The following is an 18289-nucleotide window of genomic DNA, read 5'->3' as shown; positions in this document are numbered from 1 at the left end:
CCGTTGTTCAGCATCTTAGCTGTAGAGGGCAGTGTCACTGGCCCTCATATGTGGGATCCGAACCGGGGCCCTCTGGCATCCCAAGCGAGCTCTCAACCATCGCACCACTCGGCCGGCCCCAGTAAAACACTATTTGAAAAGCACGTTTATAGTGTTGAGAAAAACTAGATGGCGAATTTTAAATGAAGTAATGTTCTTGTAAGTATTTGTGTCCATCAAGTAAAAGTAAATTAACCCTAAAGAATTTTTAAAATTACAGACATTCCACTGTCCTTCTCCCAAAAAGATGTCATTTCGAAAAATGGATCCTAGTTGTACAATAGGATTTTACTGCCGAAATGTTCAGGACTTCAAACGAGCTTCTGAAGAAATCACTAAGGTACTTTTATTTAAAATATTATAATATTTGTAAATGACTTAATTTTTATTAGAGATTGCCTATAAAGAGACACAAATTTGTAAATTGTGATCATTTGTAAAGTTGCCTCTTGAATGTTAGTATTATTAGGAATATTGTGAAGGAGAAAATAAAACTATTTTCCTAGCCTCTCATACTGATGAAACCAACTAGTGACCAGTTGAGAGTATTAATTGGTCCACTAGGTGGCACTGTTGAAATAAAAATCCCTTTGCAAAGGGATTAGGTTATATGGGCAAGCAATTAGGTTATATTTTATTTGAAGAGGATTTTAAAAGGGCAGTACCTTAGGGGGTAGAAAAAAATTAATGAAGTATTTGATCAAGCCAAATTGTGCATTATTTCTTGTTAGTTCAAGTGCTGCTTTGATTTTTTTAAAAAGAAAAATGGTATTTTTGGATTTCTCAGAACTGCTTTATCAAATGAGCTGTGTTGTTACCTTCTAATAAGCTTGTCTTATCTGATGTATTCTACTTATAGGATCTTTGAATTAGGTTTATTTAACTCCTTCTCATTATCTTTAAACTTCTGCATTTTTCTGGTCCTTGAGTACAGTACTGCTGAAACATTTATAGAGCCTCAAGGATTGTCTATACTTTTAGTACTTTAGAAAGTCGAAAAGATTGCTTATTTGGGAAGTAAGCATAACTGGATGGGCCTGTTTGTTAGTATCAATGTAAGTTACCATTTTATGAGTAAGTAAAACCAGTTCTAGAATCACTTTTGGGAATTTTTAACTTGAGCTCAAAGATAATAGTACCTTATGGCTGTTTTACTTACAGTTAATTTTTTTCAGAAAAATAGACATAGGAAGTTGAAATTTGATTTTTATAATGCAAAACTAAAATGAAAAAGTTAAATAAAATGTTTCACGTAAGCTAGGTTTAATTTACTTGACCTACTATGTAAAAGAGGAAATTTAACAGAACCATGACAGAAAAATGAATGAGGAGAGGAGAAAATGAAATATACGAGAACCTTTCTTTATTCTCCATTTCTCACAGTTGTCTTTTTCAACCTGGAAGGCCAAGTGAACATTACAAAATATGTACTCTCCACTTTCTTCCTCTTTTATTACTTAAAATTAGTAATATTTATATATTTTGGTTTGATAATTCTGTGTCTTTATAAAATATTGTGGATGTGCTAAAATATACAAATCTAGGTGATGTTGTAATATGTATTACAACATCCAATTGATATTGATGAACATTTTCCATTAAAAAGTTCAATTTCCCTGTTTCTGTTATCTAGGTTAAAATACGTCTATTTAGAACAGTAAAGTGGTCTACTCCTGATATAGAAACAAATTATTATAACCAAGTAGAAAAAGCTAGATTCACAAATGAGTTTGCATGTTGATATTTTCTGATTAAAAACATATGGTTTTGTGGTTTTTACACTGATAGTTATTACGATTTTTACATTGGAAAAATACTTAGAAATCATTGTTCTCGATGCATCAGAGCAATATGCAATATGAAAGCAAAGAGAAACCATATTGAAATATCATTTGGAAATACTGAGAATATTGCCAGAGTCAATTAACTTTGCTTTAATAAAAGTGTTCTTAAGTTAATAGCTTTTTGTAGCAGTATCAAAAACTCACTTTGTCAATTAATAACTTGACCATTAACTTGTGCTTGGAAGGTTGTGAATTAAGTAGTTTTCCTTTTATTCCTAAAAAAAACCCAATTTGGCATTTTTAGTAAAACAGTTATTTTTTTTTCTTTAAAAATGAAAACAACTTAAAATTACTTGCTTCTAGATAAGGATGTATTTTGAGTTTTCTCATTTTGAAAATGAAGCTAGGTAGTGTAGATTCTAATGTTTAATTTGTAATGCTATATGAATGAATATTCTAAAGCCTTAACTACATGATTTTTTAAAATGTTAATAAAAATTGTTAAATTAATTCAATGTTAGCAGCACTCAGTTCAGCAAGTATCTGAGTAACTATCATATTGAAAGCATAAAATGGCCAAGACATAATCTTTACTTTTGAAAAAGGCATAAGGCTTTTGCCCTTTAGTAGTATAGTTCAGGCGGGAAATGAGGCAAGTAGACATATATTACTTTGACTATGATAAGCTTCCACACAGAAAGAGAAATAAACTGATAGGGGAAGGAAGGGTGTTGAAATGAGAGGGATGCCTCATTCAAATCAAAGTTCTTTATTGAGATGGTGATATTTAATTTGAGCCTGAAAGTTTAGGCTTAATTTCTGTTGGCTTAGGGAGAAGGAAAGGTACTTGAAGCAGAGGAAGTAAGAGGGGGAAAGGTATTAGAAAAGAAAAATGCAGAGCTTGTCTAGAGAACGGCAAATAGTCCAGTTTGGTAGGTGCCAAGGATACACACAGGGCAGGATTTCTGTCTTCTGCCTGCCTGAATCTCTAGGAGTGTGGCCTGGAAGGAAGCCTCCATTTCTGACATGGCTCCCAAGTAATCTTGCACACCAATTCTGAGAACCAGTGGTGTAAGACAGTGCAACCCAAAGTACGATACTTGATGTTGTTAGGTGGCGTTGGGACAAATATTTTAATACTTACGAGTATATATTTATATTCATATTAGAAAAATTTAACTGGAATATCACACATGTGATTTCCTATTTATTAATGATTTGTACAAGGCTATTTAAGTTGAAAATGATGAAAATAAAATATTCATTAATCATAATAGAGATGGCATACATAGCAAAGATAATGAAGGACGTATATGGGTGACCAAGGCTTAAGAAGCTCTGCTATAGGAACTAGTGAAGGATGAAGCTAGAAAAGAGGTTGCAATAATATTTGAGAGTCTTGAATGCCAAGCTGAAGAAGTTTGTACTTTACCAATATGCTGATTGTATTAATTTCAAGCATATAGAAATAAAAAGAATAACATAAAAATATCCATGTGCCACCATTGTGCTTAAGAAAACAAATATATAGTTGAAATGTGTTACCCTTCTCCAGTCTTATTCCCTTTCTTCTCAATGGTAACAACTATCCTAAATTAGTGTATAATATCCATACTTTATATAACCATAAACAACATATACTGCTTTGCATGTTATTAAACTTTTCATTAATGATATATGAAAATGTACATACCCTTCTGCAACTTGTATTTTCATTTAATGGTGACTTAGAGATTATATCTTTACATGTTGGTTTAGCTGATTCATTTAAACTGCTGAATAGTAATTAGTACTATATTCTGCAATATATTATTTTTTACTTAAACTTTCTTTCATTGATGGTCATTTAACTTCATTTTCTAATTGCAAATAATGTGTATAAGAATATTCTTCTATATATCTCTTTATGTGTCTATCACACTTGAGGATTATATTAGATACAGTAGATAAGTTAGAATGGAATTGCCAGGTGGTGAGTATACATCTCATGGGTATGAATAGTATCACTTTGTAGTTTTAATTTGTATTTCTTTGATTGCTAGTGAGACTGAACATCTTATAAAAGTTTGTTGGCCCATTTGGTTCCTCTTTTGTGAATTTCTTGTTCATTTCCTTCCTCTATTTTTCTATAGGGCTATTTGATTTGAAGAAAATCAAATCAAGCTTATAATTCTGGAGACTGCCACTTGTTGGCTTTATGTGTTGCAAATATATTCCCCTAGGCTATTATTTTCACTTGTTAATGGTGTCTTTAATTTTAATCAGATAAGTAAATCTTTTTCTTTATGGGTTTTACATTTTGTATCAAAGAAATCTTTAATAACCAAAGGTCATAAACATATGACTCGTATTCTACATTTTTTCCGAAAGTTTTGTTTTACATTTAGAACTTGTGTATGTCTTTAAAGTAAGTACCTTTTTTTTAAACATGGATAACTCATTGTTCCAGTATCATTTATTAAAAAGTCTAACCTTTCTTCATTGATTTATAATGCCTTCTTCAAAGACCTAGATGAGGACAGAGGTGTGGGATTGCAGAGAAAGGAACTGTTTTGAGAGTTTGTGAAAGTTGAATCAGTAAAACCAAGCAGCCACTTGAACTTGGGGGCAAGTGAAAGGGAGAGCTCACAGACAAGTCTGTTTTATATCTAGGGATCTAGGGGAAAAAATTAATTTAGTCAACAAATATTTGCGTGATCTCACCCCTACCAATATGCCAAAACTCCTTTTCAGGGTCACTAATGACCCCCACATTGCTAAGTCCATTGGTCATTTCTTAGTCTTCGTCTTACTCATCCTAACATTAGCATCTCACACAGCTGAACATCCCCTGAACCTTTTATACACCTTCTTCATTTGGCTTTCAGAAGCAGAACTCACTTGGTTTTTCTCATTATTCACTAGTTATTTCTTCTTAAGCCTCCTTTGCCTGCCCTTTTCCCCAGCCGTTTAATGTTGGACTCCCCCCGGGCTTAGTCTTTAGTTCTCATATCTTCTTTATCTTGGTGATCTCATCCGGTCACATAGCTTTAAATATCAATTATAAGTCAACTAAAACCGAGATCATTACCCCAAACCTCTCTTCCAAACTGCCGTTCAACATTCTTTGTAGTGTGATATGCATATCCAAAATAAAATTTCTGATTTTTAAAATAAAAATCTGTTCCATTCATAGTTTTCCTTATCTCATTTGAGGGCAAATGTATCTTATTTGCTCAGGCCAAAAGCCTTACAGTTATCCCTACTGTCTTTGTGTCTCTCATATCCCATAACCAATTATATGTTCAAAGCGTATCTAGAATCAGACCACGTTTCATTCCTCCACTGCCACTGTCCTGGGCTGAGCCACTGTCGTTACTACAGTGGCCTCCTAATTAGTTTCCAAGCCCCTCTCCAACCTACTCTCAATTTAGCAGCCCAGATAATCCTCTTAAAACATAAGTCAAATCATAGCACTCTTCTCCTAAAAACCTGCATTGACTTCCCAGTTTACTTAAAAGTAAAGAAGTTCTTACCATATTCTTCAATGCCCTAGAGGATCTGTGTCTCCATGCCCTTCCCCCTTACCTCAACTTCTCATCTATTTTGCCTCTCCTTTATTGTACTTTCGCCTCGTTGGCCTCCTTGCAGATCCACTAACCTAATAGGCAGGCTCTGCATCACACTGGAATGCTTTTCCCTGATACCAGCATGGCTGATGCCTTCACCTCCTTTAAGTCCTGGCTTAGATGTCTCCTCCTCAGTGAAGCCTCACCTGACCACTTTGTTTAAAAATGCCATCTTCACCACCATTCCCTCTTACTTTGTCTTTTTACTTTTACCTTAGCACTTACTACTTTCTAATGCACTATACAATTTACTTATCTACTGCATTTATTATTATCTGTCTTCCCCAGTGGACTATAAAGTACACAGGGGCAGGAATGTTTTGCCCTTTGTGGTCACTGATGTAGCTGAAAGCATCTAGAACAATGCCTGGCCTGTGGTAAGTATTCAGTATATTTGTTGAAGGACTGGAGCTGGGAATGCAGTGGTGTACAAGAGAGTTATGACTCCTGGCTTCATGAACATACAGTCTAGTGGACAAGATGGACTTTAAACACACAAATAAATGCATAACAAACTAAAATTTCACAAAGGAAAAAATAGGGAAGACATAATTTAATTTGGGGAGTGCAAAAACATTTTGTAAAGTTATGTCCACTGCATTTTCCTTAAGGTCCAGATAAAGTCTTGACTGTTCTGTGAAACCTGCCCCATAATTAGTAAGCAAGACAATAGTGATAATCCTCCTAATTATAATGGACTTAATTAACATAGTTTCATGACTTGCATTAAGAATGCTTGGAAACCTTGAATTGTGAGCAGGTAAAGTGAACAATAGAGTTGCATAATAGGGATAGTAGAATTTCAGGTAGAGTTAGGAGTACCTTTTTATTTTGTTGAAATGGTCAATCATGGAATTCATATAGATAGGGAGGCAAATGGTCAGGTAGAATTGAGAGAGGTGGAAAATTTGAAGGTCAGATGAATATAATGAAGTCAGGTTTACTGGGAGTATATCGAAAACATCCACTCTTCCATCTACTACGTTTTTAGACTTCATCAGCTCTGGAATAGTTCCATTTAATCCTGTCTCTGGTCTTTCTATTGATAGTGTCCATCCCTCTTTCCCTCCCTCATGTCTCTAAGTAGTTATAAATTATGTGTTAAAATCTTTTGTGTTCCTTTTTTTGGTTCCTGTGTGGTATATATGTGATAAGAAGTTTCCAGTTGTGATTGTAGGTTTGTCCATTTCTCCTTTAAGTTCTCTTTTTTGTTTTATGTATTTTGAGACTGTTATTAGTTATATACAAATTTAGGATTGTTAAGTCTTCTTACTGAATTGACTTATATTATATGACCTTCTAGCTTTAGTAATATTCTTAAAGTCTATTTTTTGTGCTTTGTTGTAATATATTTTAATTCTACATATATTTTAAATTCCACAAGGCATTGTGTTTTAAACAGTCAATATTACCCTTTCTGATGTCATTTATTCTTTCCTATATTTCTCTGTTTCCTTCTGGGATCATTTTGCTTCTCTCTGAAGAACTTCCTTTACTATTTCTTTTATTGCTGTTTTCTGGTGATAAATTCCCCCAGATTTTGTTTGTTTGAATACATCTTTATTTTGCCTTCATTAAATAATTGCAACCTTACCGGAGTTGTAAATATAGCACAAATAATTTTTTTTCCTGAGCCCTTTGAGAGTAAGTTGCCAACCTGATGCCCATCACCCTTGAATAACTGAGTATGCAGTTCCTACAAAGACATTCTCCTACCCAACTACAATAAAGCTATCAAAATCAGGAAAGTAGCCCTACATGTAATCACCATGCAATTGTCAGAAATTATTCAAGTTTTTCTAATTGTCCCATTGATGCTCTGCATAGCAAAAGGATCCAGTTCAGAATAAATATGTTGTGTTTATTAATCTTGAATCTTGTAAAATCTAGAACAGTTCCTCATCTTTCCTTGACTTTCATATGACCTTGATATTGTTGAAAATTACAGGACACTTTGGGGGTTTTTTTGGTTTTTTTTATAAGATACTTTTGAAACTTTTCTAGCACGTCCCCTCAGTGTGGGTTTGCCCTGATGTTTCCTCCTGATTTTTTCAGGTTATCTAACTTTGTCACATATGTCACAGAAGTGATGCTCCTTGTTCTTACTGCATCCTGGTGGTTGGCACAAGATTTCAATCTGTCCCTTTACCGGCTGTGTTAACTTGGATCACTTGATTAAGGTGGCATCTGCCCCGTTCCAGTCTGGCTTCCACATACCCAGTAGACCAGAAGGACTTTCCTATCCCCTGGATGCCTATTTTTCCCAGCCTCGTCTAGTGGCTTTAGAAGTGAATTGTTTGGGAGAGAAGGGAAGAGGACGAGCTTGCCTTTATTGTTGATGGATATTTTCACGGGGCAGAATCCTATCTTAACAGTTGTTTTGTTCAGTACAGTGGAATAAAAGATGTTTATTCCATTGTCCTCTGGCTTCTATTATTATTATTATTTTTTAAAGATTTTTATTGGGGTATTGGGGGGAGGGGAACAGTGCAGGGGAATTGGGGGAAGGGGAACAGACAAGTTGCTGTCCTTTTGTTCTTCAGTCTAGTTGTGGAGGACGTTGCTTCACTGGCCCAAGTTGGCACCATCATTGCACTCTTCCCGGGCGAGGCAGATCAGTCGCCGGCTTCTGGACGGCCGCTCACTGCGGCTGCTGGCCGCTCACTGCGGCTGCTGCCCACTCACGCTGGCTGCTGGCTACACACGGTAGCCCATGGCAACCCACTGACACAGGGGCTGCAGCCTATGCCGTTGCTGGCGATTCATGGCAGCCCAGCTCCAGGTTGAGCTGTCGTTCAGCATCTTAGCTGTAGAGGGCAGTGTCACTGGCCCACATATGTGGGATCCGAACCGGGGCCCTCTGGTGTCCCAAACCAGTTCTTAACCATCACGCCACTCGGCCGGCCCTATTATTTCTTGATGTATGTACCTCTCAAGATTTTCACTTCTTAAGATGTGCTTGTTTTGGTTGCTCTCAGGTGCTTTCCAACAGTTACTTGCTTTATCTACTTTATTTGTTTCTTCTAATTGTTCTTGGTGGCAGGATTAATCTCATCATGGCCTGCTAAATAGTTATATTTATAAAATGCTTGTTTTAGCTATTTTTAAATTGTAAGATGTGACTATAAAATTAAAAAACCCATTTTAAAAATCAGCATAAACATTAGTTTTATTTCTGTATGTCATTGGAATTTTACCCCATGAAGTACTATTTATAGAAAGGAACATAGGGTTACAGTTTTATCGTATATCCATCCAGAGAAATGTTGTTACTAAAGTAAATTATAAAAGTAAAATAAAGTAAACCAAGTGAAAAGAATTTAGTTTCTCTATAAGTGCAACTCCATTTTTCTGTATACTCAGTCTAAAAACTCAGTACTCATCCTGGATACCTTGTTCTATCTCTTATTCCACATCTAATTCATCAGCAAATCCTATCATCTCTCCTTCAGAATATGTTTAGAATTTGATAACTTCTTACCACTACCATTATTACTCTGGTCCACCATCCTACCTTCCTTGGGGTTATTGCCATAGCTCTACTTCCTTCTAGCATCCAGTGTTGCTGTTGAGAAGTTTGATGTCATTCTGAATTCTTTTCCTCTGAATGTAAACTTTTTCTCTCTCAAAGTTTTTGAGTTTGAATTCCAACTCCACCATCCCTTTCATACCCATGGCCACATTCCTCAACCTCTGTGCATCAGTTTTCTCATGGAATGAAAATTAATAGCTATGTCCCTCTGTGGCCTCATTATGAGGATTAGATGATTTATTAAGTGAATGTCTGATTTATAGTAGGTACTATATAAAGTGTTAGCTATCATTACCTGTACCTAGTATTCTGAAACTTCATTGTGTGTCTTGGTTTGCATTTTTTATCATCAGCTGTCCTGTTTCCTTCCATTCTGGGAAATTTTCTTAAAATTAAAAAACAAAACAAAACAATATTATTTCCTCTCTTGTTTTCTTCTTTCTTTCTGGGACTCTTATTATATAGTTGTTGGACCTTTTGAATTGTTCCTCTAATTTTCCTTTTTTTTCTTCTGTTTTCCACGTCACTTATCATTTTGTACTGGGAGATTTCCTCTACTTTATCTTATAAATAACTCTCCTATTGTTCTTAATTTTAATTATATTTAAATTTCTAGGAGTTATTTTTATTTTTCTATTATTCTTTTTTCATAGTATTCTCTTCTTTTTATAATGAGCACATTGTTTCCTCTTCTCCCCAAGGAAATTATTTGTAGTAATTTTGTAAAATATTTTTGTAAAAATTTTGTAAAATAATTTTGTAAAAAAATTTAGTAAAATAAGTTTTCTTCTCCTTTTACTGTTTGTTTTCTTATGGACTCGCTTTGTTTTAATCTTTCAGTTTCCCATTAGATGCTGTCCCTCAAATGGCTGGTAGTCTGTGACTGTTTATATTTGAGTGAGGGACTAAGAAGCTGAGTAGAGGTTCTATGAGTAGAAGTCCTGTGTGTTTGAGCTTTTTAGCTGGAGAATTTGCCTTTTCATTGGGTGACCCCCCAAATCTTAGTAAATGGTGCTCTTTTGTCTAGAGTTGCTTTATTTTTTCAGAGAAAGGTCCTGCCATCTGCCTGTAGAATGTATGTTGCCTGCTGGTGCTCCAGGAATAGGAAGTGAAAGATATTAAGGGCCCTACAGTTTAGTATTTTAGACTGTCACTTAATTCCTAAACTTCTGTAATCATCACTGTGCCTGGTGTGCTGGAGTTTATAGCTTTATCATTTTTTTTTCTAAAGAATAAATCTTTATTTTCCTTGTGTAGGATGGCTGGTGGGCAGTGAAAAGGGGTCAATTGGTTGCAAAGAGGGACCTGGGAATTGAGTCTATATGCAGGCTTTCAATCACTTTCCTTGTTTTCAGTTTGTGTCTCACTCCTGTTTTTGTGCCTTTATATACTACTCCTCTCCAAGGACTGCAGGATGAACTTGCTCATCTTTCACAGGTGTCCTTCCAACACATATCCCACCTAGTTCCTGAACTTAGGTTGTATCTCCCCTGTACTAATGTCTTGTAAAGGGCCTGATATTGGTTACTTTTTATCTTATCTCATACCCCTTTTCTTACTCATTTTTTTCCCTTGTTACCAGCCTAATGATTATCAAATAAAATACTCCTGTTCAATGATAAACTTATTACCTAATGCTGGCCTTTGAGGCCAGAAAAATCTCAAATAAAAATGTATAAGGAAATTAGTCATTTGATTATGGAATAGGTATCAACACAGGAAAAACTATTTGCACATGGCCAGTTGTCCTATAGCTACAGAACAAAATTTATACTACAGCCACTGAGTCCTAGAGATTCAAGAGATCTTAGAGGTTATTCAGCCCAAAGCTAACATTTGTTGAGTCCTTACCATACTGTGCTAAGCACATTATATGTATTACCTCATTTAACCTACACAAGATTTTTGAGGCAAGTAGGTATCTTCATTTTATAGATGGGGAATCTTACACTTACAAAGCTTCAGTAACATTCACAAAGGTCACAATTAATAAATGGTTGTGCTGAGAGTCAAACCCTTAGACAGTGTAGCCAGAGAATATGTGCTCATAAGCACTATTTTATACAGTTGCCTATTTATACATCAATCCATGGTCCAGTTGACTATCTAATCGTTATTTCAGGTAATGGTGATCTAATTATTTCCCTTGGAGGTCTTTTCCATTTTTGGACAGACCCTTATCATTAAAGAATCTTTTCCTATATTGAGTTGGAATCAGTTTCCATGTCACTTTTACTCCTTTGTCTCGTAGAGTAAGAAGATAAGTTTGCTTCCTTTTCTAGGGCAGACATTCCCATTTTCTCCAAAGGTACACAATTTCTCATATCCATCGCTATTTTGCTAAAATGTCTTTTTGAAAACACTTCAGCATTTCAGGTTTATGTTCATGATTATATTTCCCCTCCGTCCAGCTCTGTATTCTCCAAGTGAAATCTGAGGGATATTTTTCTTTCATAGGTTTTTTTTTTACCTCTGGGATTTGATCATAGGAACTCTGATTTCTTTTAAAATCTCCAGGGACTTATAAGTTAGTTGGGAAGACATGAAATGGATACTAAAATGACTGTACAAAACTATATTTAATAAATGCCAGAAGACTAATATTATGACAGTAATGTCAATAATGATAATAGCTAACGTAAGATGCCAGCCAATCTTCTAGTTACTTTACATATATTACCTGACTTAATCCTCATAGCAGCTCTGTGAAATAGATGCTATAATACTGACATTTTACAGCTAAGGAAAATGAAAGTCAGGTTAAGTAACGCATCCAGAATCACACGGTTTATAAGTATCAGCCAGATTTTGTCTGAGACTAAGTTCCACAGTCCATGTTTGTAATCCTTACGCTATACTAGACAAATCTGTAGGACTTTGGAGAAAGGAGGAATCACGGTGGACCAACACACTTATCAGTGGAACTTCAGCTGAAACTTTAAGGACTGATAGAGTTTGTACAATCAGAAAGAAAGTATGAAGGGTGGCTAGATGGTAGAAATATCGTGAGCAGAAACACTAAGGTAGAATGTTATGGGAAGTTTATGGTGGAAAGTTATGAGATTATTGAGGGGAACACTTGCAAGTGTGGTGAACTCGGGCCTCTGTGACCTGGCTTCTTGTATCCCGCTGCTTCCTACCCTCTGCCCTGAGCCGCACAGGCCTTCTTTCTGTTCTCTGAACATGCTGCATGTGCTGGTGTCCGAGGCCTGTGTACTGGCTGTATTTTGCCTGGAACACTCTTCTAGAACTCTCTGTCTGACTCTTTATTGCTATTTAGGTCTTAGCGTGGCCTTTTCTGGCCACACAACCTACAGAAACCTTTCTTATCACAGTGTCCTGTTTTATTTTTATGGTGTTTCTTCCCTCTGAATGGTGTGTAAGCACTACTAGTTATCTGTCCAATATCCACCTCTTTCTTTTTACTAAGAGAATCCTGACTTTATTTGGGATTACAAGGTGCCCACCCAAATACTCATTTTTCTTGGTCTGCCTTGTATTTAGATACAGTTTGGCTAGTGAAATGTAAGTGGGTGTGTGCTGGAAGTTTCTGGGAAAGCTTTTGCTCTTCTGATGGAATAGTGTATGTGGATGCAATGCTGTCACCGCCCTTTCATCCACTGCCCCACCTGGAATGTAAACTCAACACGTGGCATTTCAGCAGCCCTTTGTGATCATGAGGGAAAGGTCCAGAGAATTGTAGAAACTGTTTGAGAAACTCAAATAGCAATGTCAGACTTTCTGTTATGTGATAAAACAATTCCTGTTACTTAAAGCCATTATTAATTGTTTTTTATTTTGTTTTTGTCATTTGGCAACAAAACCCATTCCTAATTAATATAAATTATGTTACCTATGATAGAAATAGGTAAACTGGAAAGGAGCTAATTTTGGGAAAGCAGAAATGATAATTTTATTTTGGTATGATCAATTTGAGTTGGTATTGCAACATGCCTCCACTTACTGTAGGAGGCAGTATAATATAGTGGATATAATAGAACCAGGCTGCTTAAGCTTAAATCAGTGACTCGCTGTGTGAACTTACACAGGTCACTTAGCCCCTCAATATCTCAGCTCCCTCATCTGGAAAACATGGCTGATGATAAAGCCTAACAGAGAAATGGTTGAAACTGAGAGTAGATAATATTTTTAAGAGAGAGAATATAGAATATATAAAGGATCAATAATTGATTAATATCTTTTGTTATCAGTATATATTGAGTGTTACAATTTTAATACAGTTTTCCTTTCTTAAAATGTGTATACATATTTTTGGCACCCTCTGTAGATAACCTGATTTGGAATTTTTTTCATGTTGATTTTATATTATCCAATTATGGAGGGACTTTAAAGTTTTGACAGTGTATCTTTTCTTATAATATAAAAAGAAAACTAAAGTTTTCACTTTTGATAAAAGTTTCAGAATCAAATTTTCAAATGAATCATTTTTTTAAATAAAGTCTGAAAAACATTCTTGATACAGTGCTTAGAACTATGAAAAATGTATGAAAGATGTGTTGATAAATCATTAAGGTCTAATATCCCAATAATTCATTATCAATTTATCTCTTTTTATTGTTGCTGCTGCTGTTGTTAAGTCATCTTGGGAAAGTAATTTAAATCCTTTGGATCTCAATTTTCCCATTTATAAAATGAGAGTGAGTTAGATAATTTCTAAAGCCTCCTTTGCATTTCCATTTTTATTTGTCCTAAAATTATTTCCTCCCTACATGATTATGTACTGATATGTTTTCACTTACCTGGTTGCTCAACTCAATTATCCTTAAATATGTATATAATTTAATAGACGTTATTTTTAAAGTAGTTTAGGTTTATAGCAAAATTGAGTGGAAAATACAGAAAGTTTTCATATATTCCCTTCTTTTACTATCAACATCCCCACCAGACATTTGATACAATTGATGAACCTACATTGACCATGATTATCACCCAGAGTCTATAGCTTACCTTAGGGCTCACTCTTGGTGTTGTACATTTACATGGGTTTTGATGAATGTATAATAACATATATCCACTTAATTTTTGATGGTCTAGTCCTAATGGAGAAGCAGGTATTTAGCTGTAAATAAATGATACAATGCTGACCAACTTTTTGTCTTTTTAGCCAGACTAGTAAAGCTCTAGCACCGGAAAAATGTAAATGAGAAAAGCTAATGAGAGATTCAGGGCTAAAACATTAGATTTCATCATGTGGTTCTACTGTGCACTATTGCATTCAATAAGGGATTCTTCTGTGCTTTCTGTTACAGATGCTGAAAATTTCTTCTAAAGAGAAGTATCCCTTATTTACTTTTGTAAACGGTCACTCCAGAGACTATGATTTTACATCTACCACAAATGAAGAAGACCTTTTCCCAGAGGATGAAAAGAAAAGATTACAAAGATTTAGCACAGAAGAGTTTGTCTTGCTTTAGAAGATAAGCACATTTGTGCTTGATGAGAGCTCCTTGAAGCAGGAAAAAATGAAAAGAAACAAGTATACTTTAAACTGGTTTATTTTCACAAGTATCTTAATTTTTATATGTTCTTAAAAAAAGAACATTTTGAAAATATACACGTTTTAAAGATATTTTTCTGAAAGAGAAATGATTTGATGAATCTTGATTTCTAATAAATAACAGATGATTCTGGCTGCATTCCTATTTCGCTGAGATCTTCTAATGATAACTCTACCTTAACTGCAAGCCTTCCAGTCTTCAAATTCTTCCACTTGAGGCCACTAGTCTCATGAAGGTTTTTGTGATATAGGCCCCAAAATTGGGATTACCAAATAGTTGCAAAAGCTTCGGTTTATACTAATGACCAGAAGACCAGAGAATGAATATTCCGTGCTGCCTAGCCTCTTGATATTAATGCAACCAAAGGACACTTTTGTATGTATCTTGATATGTTAAATAGTAATTGTTAGCTGTGATGTGCATACAACTAGATAAGCAGAATTGCGAGTTTAGGTAACACTTAGCAATATGATTTTATAAAGGCTCCTCATTTTTCTTGCTGTTGAATCTTCTCTGAGAAGTGAATATAAAGTATTGGTTTTCCCCACCCATTTAAAGGTTATGTTATTAATAATAATAGAATCCAATCAGATCAGATAAAGGCAATATTAAGATAGGAATAGTGTTTGTTTCCTATCTCAAAAATAAAATTTTATGGGAACTCTATTTACTATGCAGTTTTTAGATCTAAAGTTAAGTACAAAGAAAGATATCAATAGATGCTCCTCTATGTGATTTTTCTTATTTGTATAAATCACTGTAGTGGTGTTTAGAAGCTGAGGCCATTTCTAAGGTAAATCTGCCTTCAAGTGTGTTTGTTATGTGTTACTTAAAGGCAAATTTGTGATCTAAAAGTCCAGGAGTTATTAAGCCAGGATTATAACAGAAATACTTTTAATAAAGATGTGAGAACATAAAATGCCTTTGTTTTGGTTTTAATGGGATTAGTTTAATCCTTTCACTTGAAAAATCATTGGTTCAAATGAATTGTTTATTTATAATGAAGACAAATAATATTGTTGCTCTGAAAGCCAAATATTAACTTATTTATGGAGCTTCCATGTTTCAATGTGGAAAGGTGGCATAAAGACATAACATTGTGTATCATTTAAAGTCATTGATCTCTTCCAGCAGAAAGCCTATTTGTTAGGTTTAGAGTTGCATGCAAAGTGGAAACAGGATGGGCAGATTGCTTTAGTATGCCTGATGAGTGAAATCAGGTTTGGCATTTTCCAGTGAGGATAGTTTATTAAATTGAAATAAATAGTCTGAAATCGAAAACTTTCCTGTATTCTAAATAAAATCTGGACAAATGAAGTCCAGCAGTTTCCCTAGAAGGTCAGAGCCGTACAGAAACAGGGAGCCAATGGTCTGCCTGATTTTATACACCGCAGTCCTCTCCTCTAAAGTATTGCAGTTTGTTGCTCCTACACACCTACAGCAGTATTCACAGGATTCTACAACAAGCAAATCGAATGAAAGCACCCATACCTCCAAATGAATCAGAACTAACTGTAAGTGTTCTCTTCCAAGAACTCTGCAAAAGCTTAGAGTTATAGGATTGAATTCTGTTCTCTTCTGAGCATCTTTGGGGATTGTATTTAAGTAGGATATTGGAATGAGACAAAAATTATACCTGGACAAAGTTGAGGTGAGAGGAGGCAGAAGCTTCCTTTACATTGAATTATATTAAAAATACTCAGAATATTGTATAGACAAATCATACAACATAATCATCCCTATGATGGAGAATAAACATCATCAGAAATTATCAGCATAATATGCATATAAAAAGTATTTAACAATATGTACGCATGCATTCATGAAAATTGAGAGAGAGGCTGATGGAATAATAGGTAGATAAATCCTACCTGTTATTCACCTTCAGCTGAGGACCAGGTAAAAAGTTGTGATAATCTTTTATTGGAAAGGCAGCAACAAAACGACATCATTATAATTAAAGTTGAGGCACTGTATATTCTGGTTTCAGACTTTGTTTTGAACACAGATTTTATTTAAAGTTCTGACAGCCAGTGAAACTCAGTCAATAAAGCTTATGGATTATCTCTTTCAGCCTGGAATAAAGGAAAGTAAAAAAGGACAAGATTTGAAGATGGGTGTTCTGTCAGAATTATGATAGGAGGATCCTCCATTTGGACATCAATATTAAGATACTAGATTTTGTCATTAACATTTCAGAAATGAATTTTTAAAATTCTTGATGTGACTTTTCATGGTGAAGGTTTCTTTCCTCTCTTCTTCATAAGACTTGACACTTTGAATCCCGTTTTATCAGTGTCTTAACCACCAGCAGGCAATCCTGAGAGTCATCATTTGCTGACTGAGTGAATGAAAAGATCCTTTATAGTGTAAGAATATCCAAAAGAATTTCCCTGACGTTATCGATTTTTCTGCTTTTACATTAAACTAACCCCATTAAATCTGTATTAGTGAGAAGACAACTTTAGCAAATTAAAATTTTAGGTCACTTTGTGTTGTTAACCTTTGGATTTAATATTGTCCAAGGGCAAACATATCTAAACATATATATGTTAATTCTATCTTATTTTTAGAAGAATTAAAGGAACAAAACAGCAAAAATGACTTATCTGTATAATCCAATTTTAGGTCAGAAATCTCTATTTTTTTTAGAGATCTCTCGTTACTTTCTGTTATTCCATGCCAGAAAGCACTGTATTTCTGGTCAAACCTTAGTAATCCAATTTTTTTTTTTCCTTTTATCTGCTAATTTTTTTGCTACTAGGAAACAGTTTCATTTTCATGGTTTATCACAGAGCGCCCTTGTAGTTTGCATTGTATACTTCAGTCTTTTTTACTATATAGTCATATACAACCATAAAAACATTATGAAGGATTTTCCAAAAAGAAACAAGAGGAAGAACAGATAATGAAAAACACTTTTAAAATATTAAATAATGATATGAATTTCTGTTGAAACAGACATAAGATAAGGAGAAAACTGAGAATTTAAAATTAATAGTCAAATAGAAGCAAGATATCCAGAATATATTGATAGAGGCAATTTCTTGGAAAGGATAAGAGTTATATTCTATAAAAAGAAGAGCAAATGTCTTTGAAAAATTTTTAGGAGACTATTCATCACGTGATATTTATTATAGCCTCAGTATTGTCAATCAACTACAATTCAGTAATATTCTATTCAGTTGAGCTTTTAGATCAAATATCTTGAGATACTGAATTGAAAACGTGAAACATCAGACCACGAGAAATTGGAAACATCCTATTGATTCTAATATATAAATTTTATATCATTTTGTAGTTTGAATCCTAAGTCACTTAAAAAATCTTAAGCATTTTTGTGTGGTTTTCATGGTTATATAAAGACTTTCTTCTTGCCTATAAACTTTGAAAAATATTTTATTTAGAGTCAGTATTGCAGACACATTTTTGAATTAGCATTCTCCTCTCTTTCTTTTTTATAGTCCTTCTCGACAATTCGTGGCAAGCAATGGTCCAAGACATTCACAGCTACAGTTGTAAAATTTCACTCATTCTCTCACAATAAGAAAAATATGTTAAAAGTAGAGAATACATGTTTGTTATTAGGTAGAAAACTACTGTGTCACCCTCTAGCCAATTCCTCCAGAAATTTAGAAACTCAGTCTTCCCCCATTTTAAGTCAACATCCAGTCCAGATACTGGATGTCATGCAAGAGTGAATCATAAAAAAATTCTACTGAGATTAACTTTCATTTAAATTAATGAAAATTAAATTGATAATTGTAATATAATATATTTATATTTTTACTAAGATAATATAAGTTA

At 34.4% G+C, this 18289-nt stretch overlaps 1 protein-coding gene across 4 annotated transcripts in view; it reads left to right on the top strand.

Annotated features, from left to right (window-relative positions):
• ATG4C (autophagy related 4C cysteine peptidase) overlaps positions 1-15401 on the top strand; it is a 66200-nt gene extending 50799 nt beyond the window's left edge. For all 4 annotated transcript variants that reach the window (XM_019633037.1, XM_019633038.1, XM_019633035.1 and 1 more), the window contains 2 exons: positions 260-379; positions 14234-15401. In XM_019633037.1, the coding sequence (XP_019488582.1) occupies positions 260-379; positions 14234-14398 (285 nt within the window). In that variant the 3' untranslated portion in view covers positions 14399-15401. The remainder of the gene's footprint in view (positions 1-259; positions 380-14233) is intronic.
• The last annotated feature ends 2888 nt before the right edge of the window (positions 15402-18289 follow it).

Source organism: Hipposideros armiger, unplaced genomic scaffold, assembly GCF_001890085.2.
Source record: "Hipposideros armiger isolate ML-2016 unplaced genomic scaffold, ASM189008v1 scaffold_1228, whole genome shotgun sequence".
Taxonomy (NCBI): Eukaryota; Metazoa; Chordata; class Mammalia; order Chiroptera; family Hipposideridae; genus Hipposideros; species Hipposideros armiger.
This window is presented reverse-complemented; position numbering and strand designations above follow the sequence as displayed.